This window comes from Acanthochromis polyacanthus, chromosome 9 (assembly GCF_021347895.1).
Source record: "Acanthochromis polyacanthus isolate Apoly-LR-REF ecotype Palm Island chromosome 9, KAUST_Apoly_ChrSc, whole genome shotgun sequence".
Classification (NCBI taxonomy): domain Eukaryota; kingdom Metazoa; phylum Chordata; class Actinopteri; family Pomacentridae; genus Acanthochromis; species Acanthochromis polyacanthus.
In genome coordinates this window covers 3891990-3919184 of record NC_067121.1, presented here as the reverse complement: position 1 = coordinate 3919184, position 27195 = coordinate 3891990, and the positions used below count along the sequence as shown (strand labels likewise).

Here is a 27195-nt window from a genome sequence, read left to right as displayed (position 1 = left end):
AACTCTACATTCAGGTCCTTCACTTCAGTCGATGTGTTAAAAAGATGACCTGAAAAATCTCATTAAACAGATTCTTCTGGCTTCTCAGTTATTAAGATCAGCTGCTTTTTTAGATCACAGATTAAAATAAGTCAAAAATGAGAAACAAAATGATGAAATCCAGACACAGAACAACAGAAAGGACACACAAAGTGAACACAAAAGACAAAACTGTCCCAAAGACGCATTGTTTCCAGTTTTTATCAATTTGTTTCTCATTTTTGATGTTTTTCATCTTCATTAGTCTCATTTTTGATTCTCTTTGGGACAGTTATATGTGAGACGAGACAGAAAAACAACAGAAGAACTCTGTCATCAGGGTTGTTCTGTTTCCAAAGAGCTGCAGGACTTTAGATTTTAGAGAAAAATTAAGAAAAATCAGACAATTTTTTTTAAAGCTCTGAGAAGCTGCAGGTTGGACTTCAGAGGGTTGAGATGCGAAAACTTAACAAATGAAAATGGAGAATGGAAGGTGTTGAAAGGTTTTTTTATTCACGTTAACAGACTGATCATTTAATAAACGTGAGGTGAGGTGAACAGTTTTAGTTTGAAAAGAGAATATTTCCAGTGAAAGAGTCGACTTCCCTCCTGCTAGGAATGATCCAAGAGTCCAAGCGAAGCGACGCCTTCATCTACGAAAACGAAGTCAGCACGCCGCCCAATCTGTGGCTCGGTACGGTACGGAGGGATTAGAAGAGCTTCTGCAGTGTTTCCCCACAAGTCTGGCTTTAAAAACATCAGCACAGTGTTTTATATTAAAGGAGGAACGTAGATATGCAGACGATACCGTGCTTTATGTGCATCTTTATACTGAACTTTAAGACTTTATTTTAACCTGAATGTCTTTTTTTAGTTTCATCTAAACATGCAGAGCGACCAGAAAAAGCAGCTGAAGCTTTTTCTAAGCTTTTAGGAGCAGATTTTAAGGTATTTGTTGCAGAAATTACAAAAGAAGTGAGCTTAGGGGAATTTAAGTTTAAAAAATAACAGAATTTGGGATCATTGGTGAGAAAATTCAGTGATTTCTGTGATTTTTGCTGAGTTTGCTGTGATTAATGTAGATTCACTTTGATTTTATCACTTCTGCAGTTTTTATGCGCAGATTGTGAGATATTTGTTGCAGCAGACGCACAAAATATGGGAAATTAGATGAATTTATTTTGAGATAGACGCTGCACCAAGAGATATTCATGTAGAATTTATTGAGTTTTATTGAGCCAATAAATGTTTTTCTACATGAAAATGCACAAATTATTTTAAAAAAATGATCTGTTTTATTACAGGAGTGATGCACAAGCACAGAAATTAATTAAAATGATACAGAATTTCCTTTGACTGCATTTTTCTGGTCGCTCTGTTGAACTTTGACATTAAACAAACACGACAAACGTGGGGGAATCTGCAGATCTGTGGGTGTGTAGCGGCGTGTTGTGTAGAATTCAACGGTGTGTGATGCTGTGAACAGATCTGTGTCCGTAGAGTAGAAATAAATGTTTAAAAAAATGCTTTAAAATCTTCGTTTTGCAGATCTCTTTGCTCCAGGTGCAGTTAGCTTAGCTTAGCACAAACACCAGAAGTAAAGGGAAACTGTTAGCCAAAGTGGGATTATCAGGTTTCAACATTTTTTTCATCATTTATTTCAGAATGAGATGATTTTATCTTAGATTTTCAGTCATTTCTGCTGTGATTCTGTCTCTAGAAGTATGTGTTAAATTGTATTTTTGAGTGTTTTTCGTTGGTTCAGTTTCGTTTTAACCTCCATGAGGGTTTGATCCTGTTCAGAGCGATGCTGCCGGGTTTCCTCTCCTGCTAATCTGAGGTGTTGCTTCCTGTGACAACGTGAATTAAGACAAACTAGCGACATTGAACATCCTTTAATTTGTGTTTTTGGTCTTGTTTGCTGTAAAATAACTTTCTTTCTTTCGTTTTTTTTGCTTAATGTTGGGTGATTTTAGACGCTTTAATTCAACATTTCAGTCAAAATCATCTGAGTCTGGCAAAAACTCACATTTATTTATTCTTTAGGTGAAAATCCATCAGTTCTACATGAAATATATTTGATTGTATTAATGGAAATGAATGTCAATAACAGCTGGAAGTGTCGACAAAAAGGACATTGAATAATTTATATTTTCAGGTCATATTTTTCTACTTAGATTTTATATTTTTACTTGATATTTTTCTACTTATATATTTTTAGGACATACTTTTAGGTCATATTTTTCTACTTCTGTGTATATTTGTAGTTTATATTTTCTACTTATGTTTGAACTTTAAAGATGCGTTTTAAGGAAATAAAAGTGATGAAACTTGATTTTGAGGGATGAAATGAGATGAAAACATTCCAAACTGTGTTTTTAAATCACTCAGATTATTCCTCCCGTTACGTTTTATGAATATAATGTTGGTTATTGTTGCTGCTTCACGGTTCAGACGGATACAAAGAAGTTTTGTTTCCTGAACTGAAGTGTTTCATTTCTGCTGCTGAGTTTAGTTCATGAATTCAGGTCTCTGCCGCTGGAACTGTTTTGTGCGTTTCATCTGTTTTGTTGTGCGTTTGGATTAAGTTCTGCTGCTGTTTGGCATCAGGTCCGACGGTCCTGGAGGTTTTCAACACTCTGCTCAAACACCTGAGGATGAGCGTCGACTTCGAGCTCGGAGAAACGTCGAGGAGAAACTCCAGCAGCAGCGTGTCTTCAGGCCGAGGCAAAGAGAGCGAAGAGAGGATCGTCCAGAACGCCATCATCCAGACCATCGGTACGACCAAAAAGAACGGTTTGTCAGTAAATATACTGACCAGATATCTGTAGGATGTGGAGACGAAACCGCCAGAAAGAGACGTGAGATGGAAAACACAACAGAGTAACACAAACCAAACTGAAAATGACCCAAAATGGTCATTTTAGACAAAATTTCAATCATTTTGGATCATTTTTGAGTTATTTTTGACAATTTCTGACTTATTTTAGACAATTATTTAGGTATTTTGGACAATTCTGAATAATTTTGGACAATTTCGAGTCATTTTGGACAATATTTTAGTTATATTAGACTATTTTTAGTTATTTTGGACAATTCTGAGTCATTTTGGACAATTTTGAGTCATTTTTGACATTTTTGACTTATTTTAGACAATTTCTGAGTGATTTTGGACACATTTTTAGTTATTTTAGACCATTTTGAGTTATTTTTGGCATTTTGAGTCATTTTGGACAATTTTTTTAAATTATTTTGGACAATTTGGGGTCATTTTGGCATTTTTTTGAGTCATTTTTGCAAATTCTTGAGTCATTTCAGATGTTTTTTGAGTCATTTTGGAACTTTTTTGAGTGATTTTTGACAATTTTTTGGTTACTATGGATAATTTTGGACTATTTTTTTAAAATCGTTTTGAACTTTTGGACAATTTTTGAGTCATTTTGGATAATTGGAGTGAGAGTAAAATGCAGCATGGCTCAGAAACAAGGAACTTTCTTAAAGTCCAGTGGATTTATTTAAACTACTTTGGATAACCATGACCTGGATGAATGAGACACAAACATACTGTATGATAATGATCATGTGGTTTAGATGTTCGTGTTCTGTTCATTTTTATGTGTTTTTGTAGATTTAATCCAGACAGAAAGCCGTTTAAAGTTTATTTCCTCTCTAGGCTTCTTCGGTGGAAACCTGCCGGACTACCAGCGAGCTGAAGTCATGATGTTCATTATGGGAAAGGTTCCGGTTTACGGGACGCCATGCCACAGTCTGGACACCGTCAAGATCGGGTCAGTACATATTATACATGTATGTAAGAATAAATCTGTAATCTGTGCAGATAAAACCACCAGAAAGAGACATGAGATGGAAAAAAACGACAGAAATGTGGCACAAAGTGGACTAAACACAACACAAAGAAAACACACACAGAAAAAAGGAACCCAAAGAATGACTCAAAAATGTCATTTTAAACAGAATTTCAGTCATTTTAAGCTAGTATTCAGTAATTTTGGAGAGATGTTGAGTTATTTTGGATAATTTTTCATAATTTATCCAAAATACATCAAATATTGCCCAAAACTTCACAAAATTACTCAAAATAACTCTGATTGTCCATAGTTACTACAAGATTAAATAAATGTCCTAATTAATTCAAAAATTGTCAAAAATGTCTCAGAAATGATCTAAAATTACATAAAATTGTCCAACTGACTAAAAAAATGTCCAACATTAGTAGAAAATTGTCAAAAATTACTTTGAAATTGTCAAAAACTGCACAAAAATTGTCCAAAATTAGGCTAAATTGTTCAAAATAACTCAAAAATGATCGCAAAATTATCCAAAATACCTAAAAAAAATCCAAAATTACTAGAAGATTGTCAAAAAATACAAAAAATGGTCCAAAATCACATAAAATTGTCCCAGATGACTCAAAAATTGTCTAAAGCTATTCAAAAATTGTCCAAAATAAGTTAAAATTCTCCAAAACTACACAAAAATTGTGCAAAAACTGACCAAAATTGTCCAAAATTGTCCAAAATATCTCCAAAATTGTCCAAAATTACCCAGAATAGCTCAAAAATTGTCCACATAATTACACAAAAACTGTCTAAAATTTCACTGAATTATACAAAATTACTCAAAAATGATTCAGAATAACTCAAAAATTGTCCAAAATTACACAAAATTATTATGATTTATCTTTGTCGTTCTGCTGGAAGACATCTCAGAGTTCTTCTGTTTCCAGACAGCTGCAGCTCTTTACGTTTTATTCCAGAAGCTTCTATAAATAAAGAGAGGAATATAAATGAAAGCTGAATGTGGAAGGAAGCTGCAGAAGGTGTGGTGAAGCCGAGCCTTCTTGAAAACAGAGTGGATTGTGAGTTAATCCGTGGTGGACGTCCTGCTGTGGATGAAAGCAGGAGTTCAATCCTCAGAGAGCAGCAGCAGAAAATCCAGAACCAAACCACAAAGAAACGGCTCCTGAAGCCAAACACAAACAGCTGATATCCATCTTTTATTAAATATTAAATTAGCTGGTGACCCACTCTGCTGAAATGAGATTTGATTTGCCTTAAAAATTTCACCTCCACGAGAATAAAAACACAAAATGTTTAAATTCTGCAACACAAATGGACATTTTTGAGGCATTTTGGACAATTTTGGACAATTTTTTGACTTGTTTTGGAAAGTTTTGAGTAATTTTAGACAAATTCAGGTAATGTTTGACATTTTTGGAGTTATTTTTGGTAATTGTTTTTAAAAAATTAAGTTATTTTGGACAGCTTTTAGTCATTTTGGACAAATTTTTAGTTGTTTTGGATAATTTTGCATAATTTTGGACAGTTTTTTAGTTGTTTTGGACATTTTGGAAAAAGTTATAAATAGTTCTGGACGTTTTTAAAACTTATTTTGGACAATTTTTTGTATTTTTGGGCAATTTTGAGTCATTTTGGACAATTTTTTTTGACTTGTTTTGGAAAGTTTTGAGTAATTTTAGACAAATTCAGGTAATGTTTGACATTTTTGGACTTATTTTTGGTAATTTTTAAAAACAAATTAAGTTATTTTGGACAGCTTTTAGTCATTTTGGACAAATTTTTAGTTGTTTTGGATAATTTTGCATAATTTTGGACAGTTTTTTAGTTGTTTTGGACATTTTGGAAAAAGTTATAAATAGTTCTGGACGTTTTTAAAACTTATTTTGGACAATTTTTTGTATTTTTGGGCAATTTTGAGTCATTTTGGACAATTTTTTTTGACTTGTTTTGGAAAGTTTTGAGTAATTTTAGACAAATTCAGGTAATGTTTGACATTTTTGGACTTATTTTTGGTAATTTAAAAAAAAATTAAGTTATTTTGGACAGCTTTTAGTCATTTTGGACAAATTTTTAGTTGTTTTGGATAATTTTGCATAATTTTGGACAGTTTTTAGGTGTTTTGGACATTTTGGAAAAAGTTATAAATAGTTCTGGACGTTTTTAAAACTTATTTTGGACAATTTTTTGTATTTTTGGGCAATTTTGAGTCATTTTGGACAATTTTTTTTGACTTGTTTTGGAAAGTTTTGAGTAATTTTAGACAAATTCAGGTAATGTTTGACATTTTTGGACTTATTTTTGGTAATTTAAAAACAAATTAAGTTATTTTGGACAGCTTTTAGTCATTTTGGACAAATTTTTAGTTGTTTTGGATAATTTTGCATAATTTTGGACAGTTTTTTAGGTGTTTTGGACATTTTGGGAAAAGTTATAAATAGTTCTGGACGTTTTTAAAACTTATTTTGGACAATTTTTTGTATTTTTGGGCAATTTTGAGTCATTTTGGACAATTTTTTTGACTTGTTTTGGAAAGTTTTGAGTAATTTTAGACAAATTCAGGTAATGTTTGACATTTTTGGACTTATTTTTGGTAATTTAAAAAAAAATTAAGTTATTTTGGACAGCTTTTAGTCATTTTGGACAAATTTTTAGTTGTTTTGGATAATTTTGCATAATTTTGGACAGTTTTTTAGGTGTTTTGGACATTTTGGAAAAAGTTATAAATAGTTCTGGACGTTTTTAAAACTTATTTTGGACAATTTTTTGTATTTTTGGGCAATTTTGAGTCATTTTGGACAATTTTTTTTGACTTGTTTTGGAAAGTTTTGAGTAATTTTAGACAAATTCAGGTAATGTTTGACATTTTTGGACTTATTTTTGGTAATTTAAAAACAAATTAAGTTATTTTGGACAGCTTTTAGTCATTTTGGACAAATTTTTAGTTGTTTTGGATAATTTTGCATAATTTTGGACAGTTTTTTAGGTGTTTTGGACATTTTGGGAAAAGTTATAAATAGTTCTGGACGTTTTTAAAACTTATTTTGGACAATTTTTTGTATTTTTGGGCAATTTTGAGTCATTTTGGACAATTTTTTTTGACTTGTTTTGGAAAGTTTTGAGTAATTTTAGACAAATTCAGGTAATGTTTGACATTTTTGGACTTATTTTTGGTAATTTAAAAACAAATTAAGTTATTTTGGACAGCTTTTAGTCATTTTGGACAAATTTTTAGTTGTTTTGGATAATTTTGCATAATTTTGGACAGTTTTTTAGGTGTTTTGGACATTTTGGAAAAAGTTATAAATAGTTCTGGACGTTTTTAAAACTTATTTTGGACAATTTTTTGTATTTTTGGGCAATTTTGAGTCATTTTGGACAATTTTTTTTGACTTGTTTTGGAAAGTTTTGAGTAATTTTAGACAAATTCAGGTAATGTTTGACATTTTGGACTTATTTTTGGTAATTTAAAAACAAATTAAGTTATTTTGGACAGCTTTTAGTCATTTTGGACAAATTTTTAGTTGTTTTGGATAATTTTGCATAATTTTGGACAGTTTTTTAGGTGTTTTGGACATTTTGGGAAAAGTTATAAATAGTTCTGGACATTTTTTAAACTTATTTTGGGCAATTTAGTGTATTTTTGGGCAATTTTTGAGTTGTTTTGACAGTTTTTGAGTAATTTCAAATGCTTTGATTCATTTTGGACATTTTTGACTGTATTAAATGAACAAAAAATACCATTATTTAACAGACTCATAACTTTTGTCAGTATTTGAAAGAAAAAGTATGTTTGATAATATACAAAAAATGAAGAATCTTTTTTTGCTGTTTTTTAATAATAGTGAAAATCACAGACATTAAAAAAACAACAACATTTATCTACGAAAGAAAACAGCCTAAACCTGTAAATAAAGTTATTATTTCTAAATATAGACAGGTTTGTTTTAAAAAGTCAATAATGCTGATAAATCCCACTTCTTCATGCATGTTTGTAGTTTCTATGTGTAGCTGGAGAGAATTAGCAGCAGAATTTTACTGTTTTTCTGCATCTTTTGCACAGTTAAAGCTCAACAATTTCACACTTTAATGTCTCAGAAACCGGAGGAAACACCAAGAAAATCTGCATATTTCTATTTGCACACGTGGAGGGAAAAATGTTGAATTGTGCAGACATGAAAGGTAAATTTAAAGCTGAATTTTGGTTTCAGTTCTGACTGCAGATCTGTTTTTTGTGACTCAGACATCAGGGAACGAAGAGGATCCAGACGATGCTGCTCAGCTCCCTCATCATGGTGAGTCCTTAATAGTTCACATTAGGGCTGACACTTTAACGGCTGAATTATGGTTCATTCATTGCAGAACAAACAGCGCGTTTAATTTCTGGCACACCCATAACTCTGATGAACACTCCAGCCCAGCAGGTGGCGCTGATGAGCCTAAAGTGTATTTTCTAGCCGTGAAGAAGATCCACAGGATGAATGAGGTCCTAAATAAACAGTGAAGGAAGATGAGATACTCTGAGCTTGATGGGAGGAAAGTTTTCTTGGATAAAAGCGTGATTGTTTTCTGATCACCTCAATGGAAAACATGTAGCTGTTAGCATCCGAGCTAACGTTAGCTAACGGTGCAGCCATCCACATTTCGAGTGATTTTGGACAGTTGTTGAGTTATTTTGGATGATTTTGGACAATTTTTTGAATGATTCTGGACACATTTGAGTCATTTTAAGCAATTTTCAGCTATTTTGGACAATCTTTGCATAATTTTGTGTGATTTGACCATTTTTGAGTTATTTTGGATGACTTTTTAGGTTTGTGGACATTTTTTGAATCATTTTGGACCATGAAGATCAGAGAGAATCCTCATGGACTGCTGCTCTGTCACTTCTCCTCATATTACTGAACCTTCCTCTCAACCTCTGGACCTCGCTGAACTTCCACAGCAGTCTTTAACATTTATTTCCTCCTGTCAGCTCCATGAAGGCGTTTCCTTCGTTAGCGCTGACACGCATCATGCAGCTACACGTTAGCCTCCCTTCCTGCTGCATGCTCGTGCACGCCGCCGGTCCGTGCACGCTCGGATGTCCTCGGCTGCACCCCCGGCTCGACGCCACCTGCTCCCGTTGAAAGGTTGAAATATTTATAACGGCTGCAGCTGGGGCCGAGGGAAGTAAGAGGATTGTGTTGTTGACACCGGAGACCCAGATGTTGGAGGACTGTTAGTGGGGGTGAAGGCTGGAGGTGAATCAGTCGCTGCCTGGAGGTGTGAAAGCCTCCAAACGCTGAAATGGAGGCATGTTGTCTTTAAAAAAATCACCACAATGACACCATTCCTCAGAAAGAACTCTGTAGAAAGAGATCCAAAAAAACTAAACCTGAGCATTAAATCTGAATATTCCACTAAAGTCACTTTAATCTATGCTCATTTTAAAAAATCTGCAAAAATCAGCCTTTTTTTCTGAACTCGCTCTGTAAAAAACTGAATATTCTCCATTTCTCGCTGCAACCATGAAGCTGTTAGAGACTCGTCTGGAACCAATAGATGATAAAAAATCTAAGACTTTTCAGATGAACTGCAGGTTGTGTTTGACTGAAAATCCAACCGACTGATCAATGAAGTCAGTGCAGCATTGTCAGAAACATTTTGGACAATTTTTGACAATTATGTCAATTTTAACAGTTTTTGAGTCATTTTGGACAGTTTGAGTTAGCTTTGGTAGTTTTCTTTAATTTCTGACTTATTTTGGACAATTTTTAGTCATAGTGGACACATTTTTAGTCATTTTGGATATTTTGCGTAATTTTGGACAGTTTCTGAATCATTTTGGGCAATTTTAAATCATTTTGGACAATATTTGACTTGTTTTGGACAGTTTTGAGTAATTTTGGACATTTCTATGTAATTTTTGACACTGAGTTATTTTTGGTAATTCTGTAAAATTCTGAGTTATTTTGGACAGTTTTTAGTCATTTTGGAAGAGTTTTTAGTTGTTTCGGATGAGTTTGCATAATTTTGGACAGTTTAGTTGTTTTGGACAATTTTGCATATTGTAGACATTTTTTAAACTTATTTTGGACAATTTTGACTTGTTTCGGGCAATTTTTTTGAGTTATTTTAGACAGTTTTGTGTATTTTGGGGCAATTTTTCAGTTGTTTTTGACAGTTTTTTAGTAATTTCTGTCACAGACACGAGCTGGGGAACCCGAGCATAGAAGTCACTACAGAGGCAGGTGCAAGGTAGATTTATTCTACCTAGGTGGGGGTAAGTGGAGGGGTAAGGAGTCGGAGGGGGGTCCGGGAGGATGTGATGAGGAGGAGTGTGGGGACAGAGCAGCGGAGCCGGGGATCGGTGGTCTACTGGGAGTCCGGGCAGAGTCGGGTGTGATGATCTGGAGGGGGTGAACACTGGAGGCAGCAGGAAGACAGAGGAGGGAAGACAGAGGAGGGAAAACAGAGGAGGGAAGCCAGGCACAGAGGGTCCGGGGTGGTAAGGCTGCAGGAGGATCCAGGGGTCCAGGAAGGGGAGCTGAGCGGGGAATCCGGAGGGGAGCACAAGGGGGGAAGGCAGGACGGGAGGAGATCCGGCGCTGGTGGTCTGGGAGCGTGGATGCGGCAGGCGGAGCCGGGGGTGCAGGAGGGAAACCGAGGACGAGATCACGGTGCAGGCGGGGTCCAAGGAGGGGAACCAGAGAGGGACACGAAGCAGGAGAGAGCCAAGGAGGGGAGCCAGAGGGGGTCGATGTTTGGCGGGCAGGGCAGGAGGGAATCCGGGCAGCTGGGTCTTCTAGACAAGAAGAGAACAGAAACAACGTTAGATACACCTTTAAACACCAAGCAGGCTTAGCGTGGCGAGAGAGAAACTGACGGTGGAGTCGAGTTTTACAATCTGGCAGAGTGTGGGAGGATGAGCCGGTCTTTTATTGCAGGAGAGTGTAATCAGCAAACGAGCTGCAGCTGCCCGGATTCTGGGGAGAAGGCTAATTACCGAGTGGAGGCAGCTGTGTGGCTGAACTCCACCCTGGTGCAGCACTGAGGAGAGGGAGGAGCAGGAGGGAGGGGAAAGAGGGAGAGAAGGAGGGAAAAGGGGGGAGAAAGATAGGAAAAGGGGATTTGGATGCCATGTGGGACAGGGGGTGAGGAGGAGGCCCTGACAATTTCAGATGCTTTGAGTTATTTTGGACAATTTTTGAGTCATTTTGAACAATCTTGAGTCATTTCAGGCAATTTTTGAGTCATTTTGGATAATTTGGAGTCATTTTGGACATTAGACTAAGAATAAAATGCATCTCAGCTCAGAAACAGTGAACAGATGAGCGAGTTCTTTCAGTGTTTACATAATAAATTATCACAGAAATTCAACTTACTTTGTCTTTTTTTAATGCCTTTAACCCTTTAAGCTTCAGTCAATTCCAGCCGTTTTCAGTACAAAAAATCGCTAATATTCTATTTTTAAATAAAAAAATTACGAAAAATACAGGGAATATTGGACACACATCGTACGGAGCCCCCGAGGGGACATCCTTCCTGTTTGTGTTATATCCCTTCCTGTTGTACTTTTTCTCCTCCGCGTTTGTATTTTATTCCTTCGCGTTTATTTTTTAAGGAACACTTTTGTCATTTTTGCCCTCCGCCTTTATTTTTTAAGGAACACTTTTGTCATTTTTGCTGTTGACAAGTTGTTTTTCAAAGACGGAGTTCGCGTTCAAAGTCGAACTCCGCGTTTAAAAACGAACTCCGCGTTCAAAGTTGAACTCTGTCTTGGGCCCGAGCAGTGTCACTCAGTCAGTCTGTTGAGCGTGCAGCAGGGGAGTCAGAGGACGGATTCCTACGGTACTACTTCCTGTCCAAACTTAGTTTGGAGGTTTGCTTTGCCTCGCACACCGGCTGATCATCACCTTGGGACATTACACGCCAAACGGTAAATAATTATTTTAATGAATACCACAGTGCTTCGTCTATTGTTCTGAACTCTGCTGATCTCAAGTCACATTAGCCCTTTCTGTATTTATCGCAGTTGGACTGCTTCGGTTTGCACGCCAGCATGAAGCTAAAAGGAGCGCTCGTTTTTGTCAACGTTTCTATTGACCAAACCGCGACTGTTTCTCTGAATGTATAAAAAGCGCACCGTCCCGCACGCGGTCCCACTGAACAAAAACGAGCGCTCCTTTTAGCTTCATGCTGGCGTGCAAACCGAAGCAGTCCAACTGCGATAAATACAGAAAGGGCTAATGTGACTTGAGATAAGCAGAGTTCAGAACAATAGACGAAGCACTGTGGTATTCATTAAAATAATTATTTACCGTTTGGCGTGTAATGTCCCAAGGTGATGATCAGCCGGTGTGCCAGGCAAAGCAAACCTCCAAACTAAGTTTGGACAGGAAGTAGTACCGTAGGAATCCGTCCTCTGACTCCCCTGCTGCACGCTCAACAGACTGACTGAGTGACACTGCTCGGGCCCAAGACGGAGTTCGACTTTGAACGCGGAGTTCGTTTTTAAACGCAGAGTTCGACTTTGAACGTGGAGTTCGACTTTGAACGCGGAGTTCGACTTTGAACGCGAACTCCGTCTTTGAAAAACAACTTGTCAACAGCAAAAATGACAAAAGTGTTCCTTAAAAAATAAAGGCGGAGGGCAAAAATGACAAAAGTGTTCCTTAAAAAATAAAGACGGAGGGCAAAAATGACAAAAGTGTTCCTTAAAAAATAAACGCGGAGAGATAAAACACAAACGTGGAGGAGAGAAAGTACAACGCAAAGGAAAAAACACAAACGCGAAGGAATAAAATACAAACGCGGAGGAGAAAAAGTACAACAGGAAGGGATATAACACAAACAGGAAGGATGTCCCCTAGGGGGCTCCGTACACATCGCGACGTGCATTTCCTTGAAAATGACCGATTCGTGGATTTTATACCGACTTCAGGACATGTTTTGGATAAAATAGTTTACTGGCTTGTGTTGTCTGGATGTAAAAGGTTGGATTATGGCCGTTTTTTGTGGAATCTTTTTTTTGTGTGTAATAATGAACCTGGAAATGTGAGTCGCGCTGTGTGCGTTGAAGCCGTGTATAGAGAACGGATGGATGAATATTTGTTTTTGTCGGACAAATGTGTTTTTCTCACCCGCTGTGGTAATCACATCTGAAAGTGGTTTATACCGGCGGATTCATGAGAATCTAAGCTTTCCATCGGCGTATAGTGTTTGTGTAATCGGGTTTGCAGCCGTCGGACATTCTTGAAATTCCTATGCAAATTAGTAGGTGTACCGCCGGCGGTACACCTATGACGCACTGAAGCGTAAAGGGTTAAATGACATTCTGTCTTTTTACATTTCTGGGTTCTTCATGGTTCTTCCAGAGACTTTATATAACAGAGAAAAAGAACCATCTCAGATATTAGCTGCAGAGTTTTTCTCATTTTCTTCAGTATCGGCTCTGAAAACACAGCCGGTTCTAACCCAGACATAACCACGGTAACATCGTGTCCCAGTAATTGGCGCGAGGTGACCTGCCGACCATCAGGGCTGTTCAGGGCCTCCTGCTGGGATCAGTACGTTTGTTCAGGTCCATCTGCTGGAGGAGTACCTTTCTGCTCCGCTGCTGCTCAGAGGTTTGACCTCGTCGTGTTTCCAGAAGTCTCACATCCGTCTCCTTCCTCAGGTCACCTCCGGCTTCAAGTCCAAGTCCATGGCGGCGGCGTTGCCTCCTCCCTTCCTGGACCCTCTGTTCTCCATCTCCCTGATGGAGGACAGCGAGCTGAGGCAGCTGGTCCTGGAGATCCTGCACAACATCATCGATCGCCACGACAACCGGGCCAAACTACGAGGCATCAGGTCGGTGTAGTAAATGCAGGATTAGAGGATAAATGTAGTATTAGAGGGTAAATGTAGTGTTAGAGGATAAATGTAGTGTTAGAGGGTAAATGTAGTTTTAGAGGGTAAATGTAGTATCAGACGGTAAATGTAGTATCAGAGGGTAAATGTAGTGTTTGAGGGTAAATGTAGTTTTAGAGGGTAAATGTAGTTTTAGAGGGTAAATGTAGTATCAGAGGGTAAATGTAGTATCAGAGGGTAAATGTAGTATTAGAGGATAAATGTAGTTTTTGAGGGTAAATGTAGTTTTAGAGGGTAAATGTAGTATCAGACGGTAAATGTAGTATCAGAGGGTAAATGTAGTGTTTGAGGGTAAATGTAGTTTTAGAGGGTAAATGTAGTATCAGAGGGTAAATGTAGTATTAGAGGGTAAATGTAGTTTTAGAGGGTAAATGTAGTTTTAGAGGGTAAATGTAGTATTAGAGGGTAAATGTAGTATTAGAGGGTAAATGTAGTTTTAGAGGGTAAATGTAGTATTAGAGGGTAAATGTAGTTTTAGAGGGTAAATGTAGTTTTAGAGGGTAAATGTAGTATCAGAGGGTAAATGTAGTTTTAGAGGGTAAATGTAGTTTTAGAGGGTAAATGTAGTGTTTGAGGGTAAATGTAGTTTTAGAGGGTAAATGTAGTGTTTGAGGGTAAATGTAGTATCAAAGGGCAAATGTAGTGTTAGAGGGTAAATGTAGTTTTAGAGGGTAAATGTAGTATCAGAGGGTAAATGTAGTATCAGAGGGTAAATGTAGTGTTTGAGGGTAAATGTAGTTTTAGAGGGTAAATTTAGCGTTAGAGGGTAAATGTGGTATTAGAGGGTAAATGTAGTGTTAGAGGGTAAATGTAGCGTTAGAGGGTAAATGTAGCGTTTGAGGGTAAATGTAGTGTTAGAGGGTAAATGTAGCGTTTGAGGGTAAATGTAGTGTTAGAGGGAAAATTTAGCGTTAGAGGGTAAATGTGGTATTAGAGGGTAAATGTAGTGTTAGAGGGTAAATGTAGCGTTAGAGGGTAAATGTAGCGTTTGAGGGTAAATGTAGTGTTAGAGGGTAAATGTAGCGTTTGAGGGTAAATGTAGCGTTAGAGGGAAAATTTAGCGTTAGAGGGTAAATGTGGTATTAGAGGTTAAATGTAGCGTTAGAGGGTAAATGTAGCGTTTGAGGGTAAATGCAGCATTAGAGGGTAAATGTGGTATTAGAGGGTAAATGTAGTATTAGAGGGTAAATGTAGCATTAGAGGGTAAATGTAGTTTTATAGGGTAACTGTGGAACTGGATGTTTTTCTGTCTTTGTTCCAGAATCATTCCAAATGTCGCAGCACTGAAGATTAAAAGGGAGAAGATTTCCAAACAGGACGTCGCTTTCATGAAGAAGGTAGAAAATCTTACGAATGTTCTTCTGCTCAAGTAGAAAATTAATCAAATGTGTTCATCTTGTTTTTGAGTTGGACAGCAGCTTATATTCAGTTCAGAGCCTCCTGTTCGGTTAATTCTATGACTGAATGTATGAAATGCTTTCTGTTAAAATCTGTTTTGGTTGGAGAGCTGCTCAGGTCTGAATCTACAACAAAAACATAACAAGAAGAGCAAATTCAGCTTGAGCTTAAAAATTCTGACATGATGATTTACGTAAACATCTAAATGTGTAAAAATTATTGGATGGGTTGGATTGTTGCAGTAACTTAATTACTAATGACTTAATTTAAACTTAAGTTCTTTGAAAACAACAAAAACAACAATCAAAATGAGACACAAATTTTAAAAATCAAGTTTTTGTCCAAGTTTCAAGTCATTTTGTTTGAGTTTGAAATCATTTTATTCAAGTTTCAAGTAATTTTTTTCGAGTTTTAAGTCACTTTGATCAATTCTGTGTCAGTTTGTTCCAGGTTTCAAGTCATTTTGATCAAGTTTCAAGTCATTTTCTTCAAGCTTGTAGTAATTGTATTCACTTTTCAAGTCATTTGTTCCAGTTTTGAATCATTCAGTTCATGTTTCAGGTCATTTTGATAAATTTAGCGTCACTTTGCTCTGTTTATTTTGACCTCCCCTCACTTTTCCCAGCATCATGTCCGGCGTTCCTGGCAGGTGAAGCCGACTCCCACCTGCTGTCCGAGCTTGTTAAGGCGTTCTAATTGTCATTCATTAGCGTTGAATCGAAGCCGCCGGCCGTTGCTTCCCATTAACCTGCGTGTCAAGAGTCCGAATCTTCGAAGCCTGCAGCCGGAGTTTTATTTATCTAATGGAGAGCGTCTCCTCGGACACTGGAAGCTATTTTTAGGCCGATTCGCTAAATTGGATTAATCTTTTCTTTGGCGTTTTCATTTTCTGGCACAATAACTTCCTCCATTCACGTCACGGAGAGTCGAGCTGCCGCCGACTATCAGAAAAGGCCGATTAAGCGTTAAATCTGCTGATTATTTCCTCGACCGACCCGTTCGCTGGCGGGTAATGAAACGTCAGAAACGTGTTTAAAAAGTGCTGAAGGTGGCGTCTTCAAGAACAAATCTCCCAGATATGTTCAGCTTCCTGCCACCGAGGTGAAGGAAGGCAGTGGACCCTTAAAAAAGAGGAAACGTTGACAGGGTTACTCAGAAAATGATGTTTTTGTTTTAATTAATTCAGCAGAATTATGTAAAGGAGGACAGCTGCAGTGAAAGCAGCTGGAGTCTAAAATTAATTTCTGAAAAACTAAATATAAAAGCAGATTCGACAACCCTCATTCGTATAAATTTGAGGGTTGGATTGCCTCTGAAGCAATAAAAACACGATGTTAAAGGACAAAAGCCCATTATTAACACACATCCGTGTCACAAATCAGCGATGTTTCCATTCACAAAGTCGTCTGGAGTCGTAACAAGGTGGCACTGTGGATGACAAACCACAAAACAAGACACAAAATGACAAAAACAAGACATAAAGCGACAAAAACAAGACATAAAGCGACAAAAACAAGACATGAGGTGACAAAAACAAGACATAAAGCGACAAAAACAAGACATAAGGTGACAAAAACAAGACATAAAGCGACAAAAACAAGACATAAGGTGACAAAAACCAGACATAAGGGGACAAAAACAAGACATAACGCGACAAAAACAAGACATGAGGTGACAAAAACAAGACATAAAGCGACAAAAACAAGACATGAGGTGACAAAAACAAGACATAAAGCGACAAAAACAAGACATAAAGCGACAAAAACAAGACATGAGGTGACAAAAACAAGACATAAAGCGACAAAAACAAGACATAAAGCGACAAAAACAAGACATGAGGTGACAAAAACAAGACATAAAGCGACAAAAACAAGACATAAGGTGACAAAAACAAGACATAAAGCGACAAAAACAAGACATAAGGTGACAAAAACCAGACATAAGGGGACAAAAACAAGACAAAACGCGACAAAAACAAGACATGAGGTGACAAAAACAAGACATAAAGCGACAAAAACAAGACATGAGGTGACAAAAACAAGACATAAAGCGACAAAAACAAGACATAAGGTGACAAAAACAAGACATAAAGCGACAAAAACAAGACATGAGGTGACAAAAACAAGACATAAAGCAACAAAAACAAGACATAAGGTGACAAAAACAAGACATAAAGCGACAAAAACAAGACATAAAGCGACAAAAACAAGACATGAGGTGACAAAAACAAGACATAAAGCGACAAAAACAAGACATAAGGTGACAAAAACAAGACATAAAGCGACAAAAACAAGACATAAGGTGACCAAAACGAGACATGAGGTGACAAAAACAAGACATAAAGCAACAAAAACAAGACATGAGGTGACAAAAACAAGACATAAAGCGACAAAAACAAGACATAAAGCGACAAAAACAAGACATAAAGCGACAAAAACAAGACATAACGCGACAAAAACAAGACATAAAGCAACAAAAACAAGACATGAGGTGACAAAAACAAGACATAAAGCGACAAAAACAAGACATAAAGCGACAAAAACAAGACATAACGCGACAAAAACAAGACATAAAGCGACAAAAACAAGACATAAAGCGACAAAAACGACATAAAGCGACAAAAACAAGACATAAAGCGACAAAACAAGACATAAAGCGACAAAACAAGACATAAAGCGACAAAAACAAGACAACGCGACAAAAACAAGACATAAAGCGACAAAAACAAGACATAAAGCGACAAAACAAGACATAAAGCGACAAAAACGACATAAAGCGACAAAAACAAGACATAAAGCGACAAAACAAGACATAAAGCGACAAAACAAGACATAAAGCGACAAAAACAAAATATAATGTGACAAAAACAAGACAAATTTCAAAAACAAGACACAAAATGACAAAATGAAGACACAAAACCACAGAAAATGAGAATCAAAAACATGACACGAAATGCCAAAAACAAGACATAGAATCACAAAAACTAGACAAAAAAATCACATGAACTAGACAGAAAATGGAAAAAACAAGACACAAAACAACTAAACTATGACACGAAAATGACAAAAACAAGACAAAACAACAAAAATATGACACTAAGCATAAAAAACAGACCTAATGACAAGACATAAAACATGGCTGCAGTAAACAGAAGAGGAAGCAAGAAACTAGTTTTTGCTAGCTGGTAAAAATCTCGAAGAAACAAACAAAACTTTGTCCAACTGCAGAACAAAAACAGGGAAGTCGTTTGGAAGACTCTTGTTTTTCCATGTTTGACTGAATCAGAACTCTGTGGTTAACCAGCTGAAGAAGGCGGTTTAACATCCAAAGACGGGTTTTGGTGGTTTGGTGGAGCGTCTTTAAACCGATCGGTTGTTCCACCTTCCAGACGTTGAACCTCTTCTTTCTGTTTCCTGTTTCCTCCTCCAGCACGGCCAGCAGCTCTACCGCCACATCTATCTGGGCTGCAAGGAGGAAGACAACGTCCACAAGAACTTCGAGCTCCTCTTCACCACCCTGGCCACTGTGACCATCGAGCTGGCCAACGAGGAGGTGGTCATCGACCTGATCCGCCTCGCCATCGCCCTGCAGGTAGCAACCCACCAACCCCTGATCCGCACGAAGGTTGCTTTCCTTCCAACATGCCTTTTAGACAGTTTCAAGCCATTTTATTTCAGTTTTGATTCAATTTTTTTCAGTTTTGATCAGGTTTTGAATCCTTTTGTTCAAATTTCAAGTCGTTTTGTCCAAATTTGAATCATTTGTTTAAGTTTAAAGTAATTTTGATCAATTCTAAGTCACTTTGTTTCAGGTTTTGAGTCATTTTGTTCAAATTTTAAGTCCTTTTGTTCAATTCTGAGACACTTTGTACAGTTCTCAGGCATTTTGTTCAAGATTCATTCATTCATTCATTTATTCATTCACATTTTGAGCTTCTTGGATGGTTTTAAGTAATTTTATTGAAATTTCAAATTATTGTGATTAATTCTGAGACATTTTGTCCAAGTTCTGAATCCTTTTGTTTAAGTTTCAAGCCATTTTTCCGATCTTTAAGTCATTTCCTTCAAATTTCGAGTCATTTTATTCAGTTCTGAGTCACTTTGTTCAATTCTCAGGCATTTTGTTCCAGTTTTCAGTCATTTTCTTTAAGTTTCAAGTCATTATGGACACATTTTGAGCCTTTTGGATGGTTCCTAAGCCAATTTATTTAAATTTCAAATCATTTTCATTAATTCTAAGTCATTTATTTCAAGTTTCGAGCCATTTTGTTCAGTTCTGAATTATTTTATGTCGTTCAGTGCAGTACTATATTGATGCATAAGTCGTCTACTTTGACAGAGTTGACAGCCCAATTGTAATTAGGTAGGATTTTTCATTTTTAGAAGATGCAGTCTCACAACTTTCTGATCACATCTTGTAGATAAACATGAAAGAAAATCAGAGAAGGAGCAAAGCAGGGACCTGAGGAATCAAGCAAAAGATGGAAGTTGTAGGAAACTTCTCTTTCATAAATGTAGGAAAAAGAAAAAACTGAAGGTTTTTCTGCAATGAATGAAGTAGGCACACTGCCCTCTTCAGGTGTTGAGGGCTTAAACGTTAACACTCTTCACCTACAAACCCTCGGTGAGGCTGTGTTGCTGCTGTCAGGTGTGTGTTTGACGAGTAGCCGTGTTGTCGTCGTCATCGGTCCACTCCTTAATGCCATCGGACTGTAGGCGACACTCGGCTCCGATAAAACCTCGGAGGTGTGAAGACGATGCTGCAGCTGCATGTCAGAGCATCACACTGAGATCTGATCATCTGCAAAACGTCACAGCTAAACACAAACGCCACCTCCTTCACCAGGAACATCTCATCTCTGGTTCTAGACGTCTTAAACCCTCATAGAGTCGCATATAAGACCATGGAAGTGAGTCTTTGTGACAAGAATTTATAGAATTTACATTGTCAATCCACTAAATACCACTAAATTCCACAAGGACGCACATTTATTAGGTTTTTCTGTAAGAATAGAATAGAATAGAATAGAATAGAATAGAATAGAATAGAATAGAATAGAAAAGAAAGGAAATATTCCCCAAGGAGAAATTCTGTTATGGCAGTAAAAAGCAGAAAGCGAAAGTGACCGCCACAATAAAAACAAAAAAAACATGGAATATCATACAAAATATACCAGAAAAATATGAAAAGCAATGAAAAGGAGACACAAAGTGAACACAAAAAGACAAAACTGCACCAAAGACATATAAAATCACCAAAATTTGAAACAAAACGACAAAAACGAGACAGAAAATGAAAGAAAGGAGACATAGCTGCTCCAAAGAGACTCAAAGTGAAACTAATGAAGACAAAAAAAGTCAAAATGAGAAAGGAAATGATAAAAACCAGACACAAAACGACAGAAAGGAGACAAGAAGTAAACACAAAAGACAAAACTGTCCCAAAGACTGATAAAATGACCAAAATGGGAAACAACACAGAAAGGACACATAACTGTCCCAAAGAGACTCAAAAATTAGACAAATAAAGCAAAAAAAAAAAAAAAAGAGAAAACAGTACATGACAAAAACGAGACGCAAAATGACGAAAAGGAGACCTAACTATAATATCACACAAACGAGGCAGAAAGTGACTACAAGTTGTTGGAGATCCATTCAGCACGATGAAACATCTTTCTGCAGATGAGCAGAGCAGAGAGGAAAAGTCTGGAGAGGAAACATGGAGATGGAAAAATATCTACAGGATGTGGAGACACAATTACCGTAAAAGAGACGCAGAACAGTGAAAACAAGGCACCGAGTGACACAACCAATTCACAAAACACACAAAAACCAGACAAAATGACAAATGAGATGCAAACATGGCTGCAATAATCAGCAGAAGAAACAGGAAACACATTTTTGCTAACTGCTAACAAACAAAAACTTTTCCAAAGCCTCCAACTCTGCAGCTGCTTGATTAATCTTTAAAGTTCCGCCTTAAATAAGTCACTTCCTGTCTGGTTTGGGTGCAGGACATGGCTCTGGGCAGTGAGGAGAGCATGCCGATGTTCATCCGTTGTGGCATCAACGCTCTGGTGGCAGCGTACCTCAACTTCCTGAGCCAGATGATCGCCAACCCTCCGTTCTGTCAACACGTCAGCAAGGTGCAGCTTCAACATCACTTTTCTGCTATTAAGCCAGTTTTTTCTTCATTTATCTACGATATAATTCCATGTTTAAAATGTCATGTCTTCAGGTTATTGAGCTGAGGAACCTAGATGCTCCCTATCTCCTCCCAGAGCACATCTTCAGAGATAAATGTCCGTAAGTATCCAGAGTGAGTTTGTTTTGAGCTTTTCTAGAGACAGAAATCATTCAGGAGGTTTAATTCAGGTTCTTTATTACCTCACTGAGCTTTAAAAGACTTTGCATTGACTCTGTTGACCACTTCATTCCCTTGGAAAGGTTATGGAATATTGTTTTTTCCAAGAATACCGTAGGTTGATTCAGAAGCTGTTGTTCTGGGTGCGTGGAGTCAGTGAGGGTGGAGGGTCTTCTCTCAGACCCTTTACCAATTCACCAAGGAGTTCCACAGGGTTCAATACTTGGTCCAATACTCTTCAACATTTACATCAACAATAAAACCCATGCCGTAACCAACTCACACATCCATCTGTACGCCGATGGCACCACTGTCGATACATCTAGTTCCTCCCTCCACACTATCCTGTCTGCGCTACAGATTAGCTTCAATAACATTCAACACACTTTTTTTCTCAGTCTTTTTACTTTTTATCTTTATATCTGAGTTTTTATTCCAATATTCCTCCTCACACAGCCCTTTAATTTAGATTCTTTTTATACATTTGACTCCCTTTACCCACTGTCCTTTATGGTCTATTTCTTTTTTGTTATTGTTTTTTCTTCCTAAATAATCATTATTAGATTTTTAAATTCTATTTTTTAAATTATCTTTTCTCTCATACATACAAACTCTCATACAAACTCTTATTTTTCTCAAGTAACTAAACTCTGGAGTCCAGTTTATGAGAAATATATTCTCATTATTCTAACAAATGTCGACCAGTCCTGATCAGATTCACTGTAGTCCCTCTGAAAATAAAAATATGTGATATAAAGAGAAGATGAGTCCACAGGAACAAAGACGAGCCTGAGGGGAGACTGTTGGAGATTTCAAAATTGAGAAAAAATCTCAATGAAAGCATGAAACAATTCCCTTTTACACATTTAAATCAGTTTTTTTTAATCAGGATTTTTGTCCAGAAACACCAAATAAAATATAATCCTCTCCTCCCTTCAGTTCGTTCTCTCTCGGCACCATCTACACGCCTAAAATCTGCGACATCTGCAGATAAAACCTGATTATGAGATTATAAGAGTCTATTTCTGACTTAAATCCGCCTCATTCTCCAGCTTCAGAGGCTAAATGTGGACTTCTGTAGATTATCAGGACGCTCATCCACATGTTTCTGTAGATGTTGGATCTCAGTTTTCTGTCTTTCTCGCCTCCCAGACTCCCCGAATCTCTGGACAAAGACGACCGGCAGCTGTACTTCCAGACGGCTGACATGGCCGAGTGTCTGGCCGGTCCGGGATACAACGCAGAGCGACTGTCCGTCCCCTACATCCCCCAGGTCACAGGTACGAACACCTTCCACAGCTCAGCCTCCGTTAGCCGATGCTAAGCTGGTAGAACAGGATGCTGGGAAACCTGTTCAAGAATTGTGTTCAAGTTTAGAGTTATTTTGATCAATTCTAAGTCAGTTTGTTTCAGGTTTTGTTCAAGTTTCAAGTCTTCTTTGTTCAGTTCTGAGCCACTCTGTTTAATTGGACTTCCTGTAGATCATCAGGAAGTCCCGCTCATCCAGATGTTTCTGTAGAAGATTCTGGATCTCAGTTTCTGTCCTTCTCGTCTTCCAGACTCCCCGAATGAATGAATGTTCTCAAAACATCAGCCTGGAAATGTCAACATTTTAGCTGCTTTTAAGCTCCTAAAATCTGCTTAATTTGTGCTTCTTTGCAGCAAATTATCACTCAAACTTTACCAGAAACGAGAAAATGATTAAAATTTCAACACGTCAAACTGGAAATATTTTCGTCTGATTCCAGTTTTGGTCCCATTATGCTGTCAATAAGCAGCAGAAATACATTAAAGGTGGTAAAAGTTCAATATTCAGGTTATGAAGATGTCAGGTTTGAAGGGTTTAACTGTCTTCCATTTCTGTTGAACTCTCGATGGACCCCGGAACTGTTTGAAGCTTTGTGGGATTAACGGCTTAAAGTTGGGTGAAAAGAAAAAAGATGTGATGAGCTTCATTAGACCGAAGGCCGTCGCAGCGTTTCTCCTTCAGTTTAAGCGCAAATTAAAACAACAGAAACAAAAACACTGATCCTCGAGATTAATGCAGCCTCTGTTTAGTGCTCATCAATGTAATTTCATTGTTTACAGGCTTTTTCTTTGTCCTCAAACTTTACTTTCACTTTTACCTCCTCAAACAGCTGAACAGGTGAGAAAACTGTCTGGTCTAACAAACAGTTTCCTTCTGCTTTCTGTCCTCTGCCTTCATGTAACTTCAGTTCTTTACACGGTAGGAAAAATCGTGCACAGGTGCAAGCAGACGTCCAGAGGTAACAACGGAGTAGAGCTGCTGAGGTTTTAGCTGGTAGACGTAGTTTCCTGACCTTAAAGCTGCGTTTGTTCCAGTCAGAGTGAAAAACTGTAAAGTGAGAGCAGTAAAAAGACTCCAGCAGTTTAATCTGAACTTCATTTATGTTTCTAAACCCTGAAAACAAGACAGTAGAACCTGAACGACATGAAATAACTTCAAAATAATATTAATAATCAACTTTATTTTTACAGCGTCTTTTAAACACACAACAAAGGGTTTTACAAACAAGAAAGAAAAGAAAGATCCACTCATTAAAGAGAGGGAAAGAACAAGTGGAACTAAATAAAATAAATTACAATAAAATAAAATGAAATAAAATAAAATAAAAAGTCAAACCAGAAACACAGGGCACAGTAAAAACTTAAGGAAATAAATAAAATGAAGAACAAAATAAACAAAGTTTTAAAAAACTATTAGAAGGTAAAAACAACAACGACATATTAAAATCATTAACAATAATAGCAACAATAACAACAGTAGTAATAATAATGACAATAGTAAAAACAACAACATCAATATCAATAATAACTGTCACAACTATATTAATAATAACAACAATAATTATAACAACAACAATAGAAACAATAACAACAGTAACAACAACAATAAATAGACAATATTTGATTGAACACTTTTTTCTTTCATTCTATTAATGTATTTTTCCACAATAAAGGTTTAACTTTTGTACTTAAGCAGATTCTGTACAGTTTATTTAAATTACTTAATTTCAAGACATAAGATGTTTCATTCTAAATTCTGTTTTCAGTCTACAGGAAGCTCAAAGCTCTGCTGTCAGTCGGCCATCTTTTATATAAAGTCAACAGAGAAAAACATTTTTATAACCGATCCCAACATGTAACTTTATATGTGTGTGATAATTTACAGACAGTAGCAGCTCTGCAGGAACAACTCGGAAATATTTAATTTTTTTTTTCCAATTCCTGAAAAACTGAGATGATAGCAGTAAGCTAGCTAACATTAGCAGCTAACATCTGAATATGCAGGATCAGGATTGACTGAAAACTTCACTTTGTTTGAGTGTTTCATGAACTCAACAGCTCCTGTTTCTCATCCTTTTTAATCGTGACTTTTCATAAACGGTAGAAGAATCAGGTATCTGATTAAGTGATTTTCAGACTGTGCAACAACAAAACTTACAGTTAAACATATTATGTTCCTATTTTCCTTACCTCTCCTTACCTTATCTTACCTTACCTTACCTTAGCTTAACTTATCTTAGGTTATCTTAGCTTAGCTTACCTCAAGTTATCTTGTCTTACCTTACCTTAGTTTATCCTAGCTTATCTTATATTATTTTATCTTAGCTTACCTCAACTTATCTTACCTTACCTTACCTTAGCTTATCTTGTCTTACCTTACCTTAGCGTATCCTAGCTTACCTTAGCTTATCTTAGGTTACTTTATCTTATCTTACCTGACCTTACCTTAGCTTATCTTGTCTTACCTTACCTTAGCGTATCCTAGCTTACCTTAGCTTATCTTAGCTTACCTTAGCTTATCTTAGGTTACTTTATCTTATCTTACCTGACCTTACCTTAGCTTATCTTGTCTTACCTTACCTTAGCGTATCCTAGCTTACCTTAGCTTATCTTAGCTTACCTTAGCTTATCTTAGGTTACTTTATCTTAGCTTACCTTACCTTACCTTAGCTTATCTTGTCTTACTTTACCTTAGCTTATCCTAGCTTACCTTAGGTTATCTTAGCTTACCTTACCTTAGCTTATCTTAGTTTATCTTGTCTTACCTTACCTATTTTCCTACTTTCCTCTGAGCTAAACAGGATCCAACTCTGACAGTAAAACCTCCCAGAACCCTAAAACCATCAGAGATGTGTAGCTGAACCCTCGTAGCTCAGTTTGAAGTACAGATGTTGTGTTTAGCTGCAGATGTCAGAGTGAACGTTAATCTGAATGATCTGATCGTTTCTGTAACTGTTCTGCCTGCATTTGGACGTTATCTGGTGAGTACATGATGGTAAATGTAGACGATAGTTGTAGTTGTTGTGTTTCGTGCTGTTGGTGTAAAGAAAAAGGTTTGTCTTTAATCACGTGGAGCTTCATCCAGAAGAAGTATGGTTTCAACTTTTGCTGTTCAGATACTGTCAGTTTGTTCAACTTGGTTTGTGGGCATTTATTAGTGTGTCTACGTTCAGAACAATCTGTGCAAATATCACTGTTTTTAAATGTGCAGATATGTGGAATATTGATGTTTTTCACATCTAAAGGAATTTAAACGACATCTGATCATTTATATATGGAAGAATCTGAATATGAACAGTAATTATTTGTATTTTTATTTTCTACTAATGTTCTCAACACATTTGCTGCTGTAACGCTGCTAACTTCCCCCTTATCCTAGCTTCACTTACCTTAGCTTTTCATACCTTATCTTTGCTTTGCTTAGCTTAGCTTACCTTATTTTCGCTTAGCTTACCTTATCTGAGGGGATCTTATCTTAGGCTAGCTTACTTTAGCTATCGCACCTTAGCCTATTTTGGCTTGGCTTACCTTACCATACCTTAGCTTAGCTTACTTTATCTTACCGCATCTTATCTTACCTTATCTCAGCTTACATTTTCTTACCTTAGCGTATCTTATCTTGTCTTAGCTTACCTTACCTTAGCTTACCTTAACTTAACTTACCTTACCTTACCTTACCTTATCCTACCTTAACTTAGCTTACCTTACTTGAAGATAGCTCACCTTAACTTGTCGTACATTAGCTTAGCTTAGCACAATCAGGTATTCCAAAGTGGTTTACAGCAGGCAAACAAAACGCCCAAATTTAATTAAAAAATGACCAAAGCACGAAATAAAAATAGTTTTAAAGGTCTGCACTAGATCACCAAAGATTCTTCATCTTTTATAGCAGCTATTCCCTGTTTTAGTCCTGAACCTGGTTCTTTAGAAAAGTAAGCTGGTGCTAAAAACTGTTTTTAAAATGATGAGTAGGATCCTGAAATCCTCTTTAAACCCACCTCACTGTCAGAGTGAAGGATTTTAAAGGGCTGTAATGTGTAAGAAGATTCGGTTTCTCAGTATTTACAGTGCACACTGTGAGTTTTCTCAGTTTAAAAGGATAAAACCGGCTCTGGGACCAGACTTCCTGTTGTTATTTAAACTAACTCTCAGTGAACCTTCACCAACTTTAAATTTACTGGATGTCATTTTCAGTCTGAAATTCTCCCTTCAGCAGATAATCCAGCAGAGTGTGAAACTAAACTCTCACATCTGTCCCACATCTGTCCTCTAACATCAGCTTCCTCATTAGAGCCGAACGCTGTCTCACTTTTACCAACAAAGGTCATGACTGTTCCAGAGAGCTGCTTCTGTTTTCACACTTCCACTCTCCTGATGTGGACGCTGCTCGCTGGGT

At 37.0% G+C, this 27195-nt stretch overlaps 1 protein-coding gene across 1 annotated transcript in view; it reads left to right on the top strand.

Annotated features, from left to right (window-relative positions):
- Positions 1-27195, top strand: part of efr3a (EFR3 homolog A (S. cerevisiae)) — a 123629-nt gene that overhangs the window by 83531 nt on the left and 12903 nt on the right. The window contains 9 exon segments of the mRNA XM_051953915.1: positions 2629-2796; positions 3692-3806; positions 8080-8131; positions 13498-13670; positions 14992-15067; positions 18558-18719; positions 21142-21273; positions 21366-21433; positions 22644-22771. Of these exon segments, the coding sequence (XP_051809875.1) occupies positions 2629-2796; positions 3692-3806; positions 8080-8131; positions 13498-13670; positions 14992-15067; positions 18558-18719; positions 21142-21273; positions 21366-21433; positions 22644-22771 (1074 nt within the window).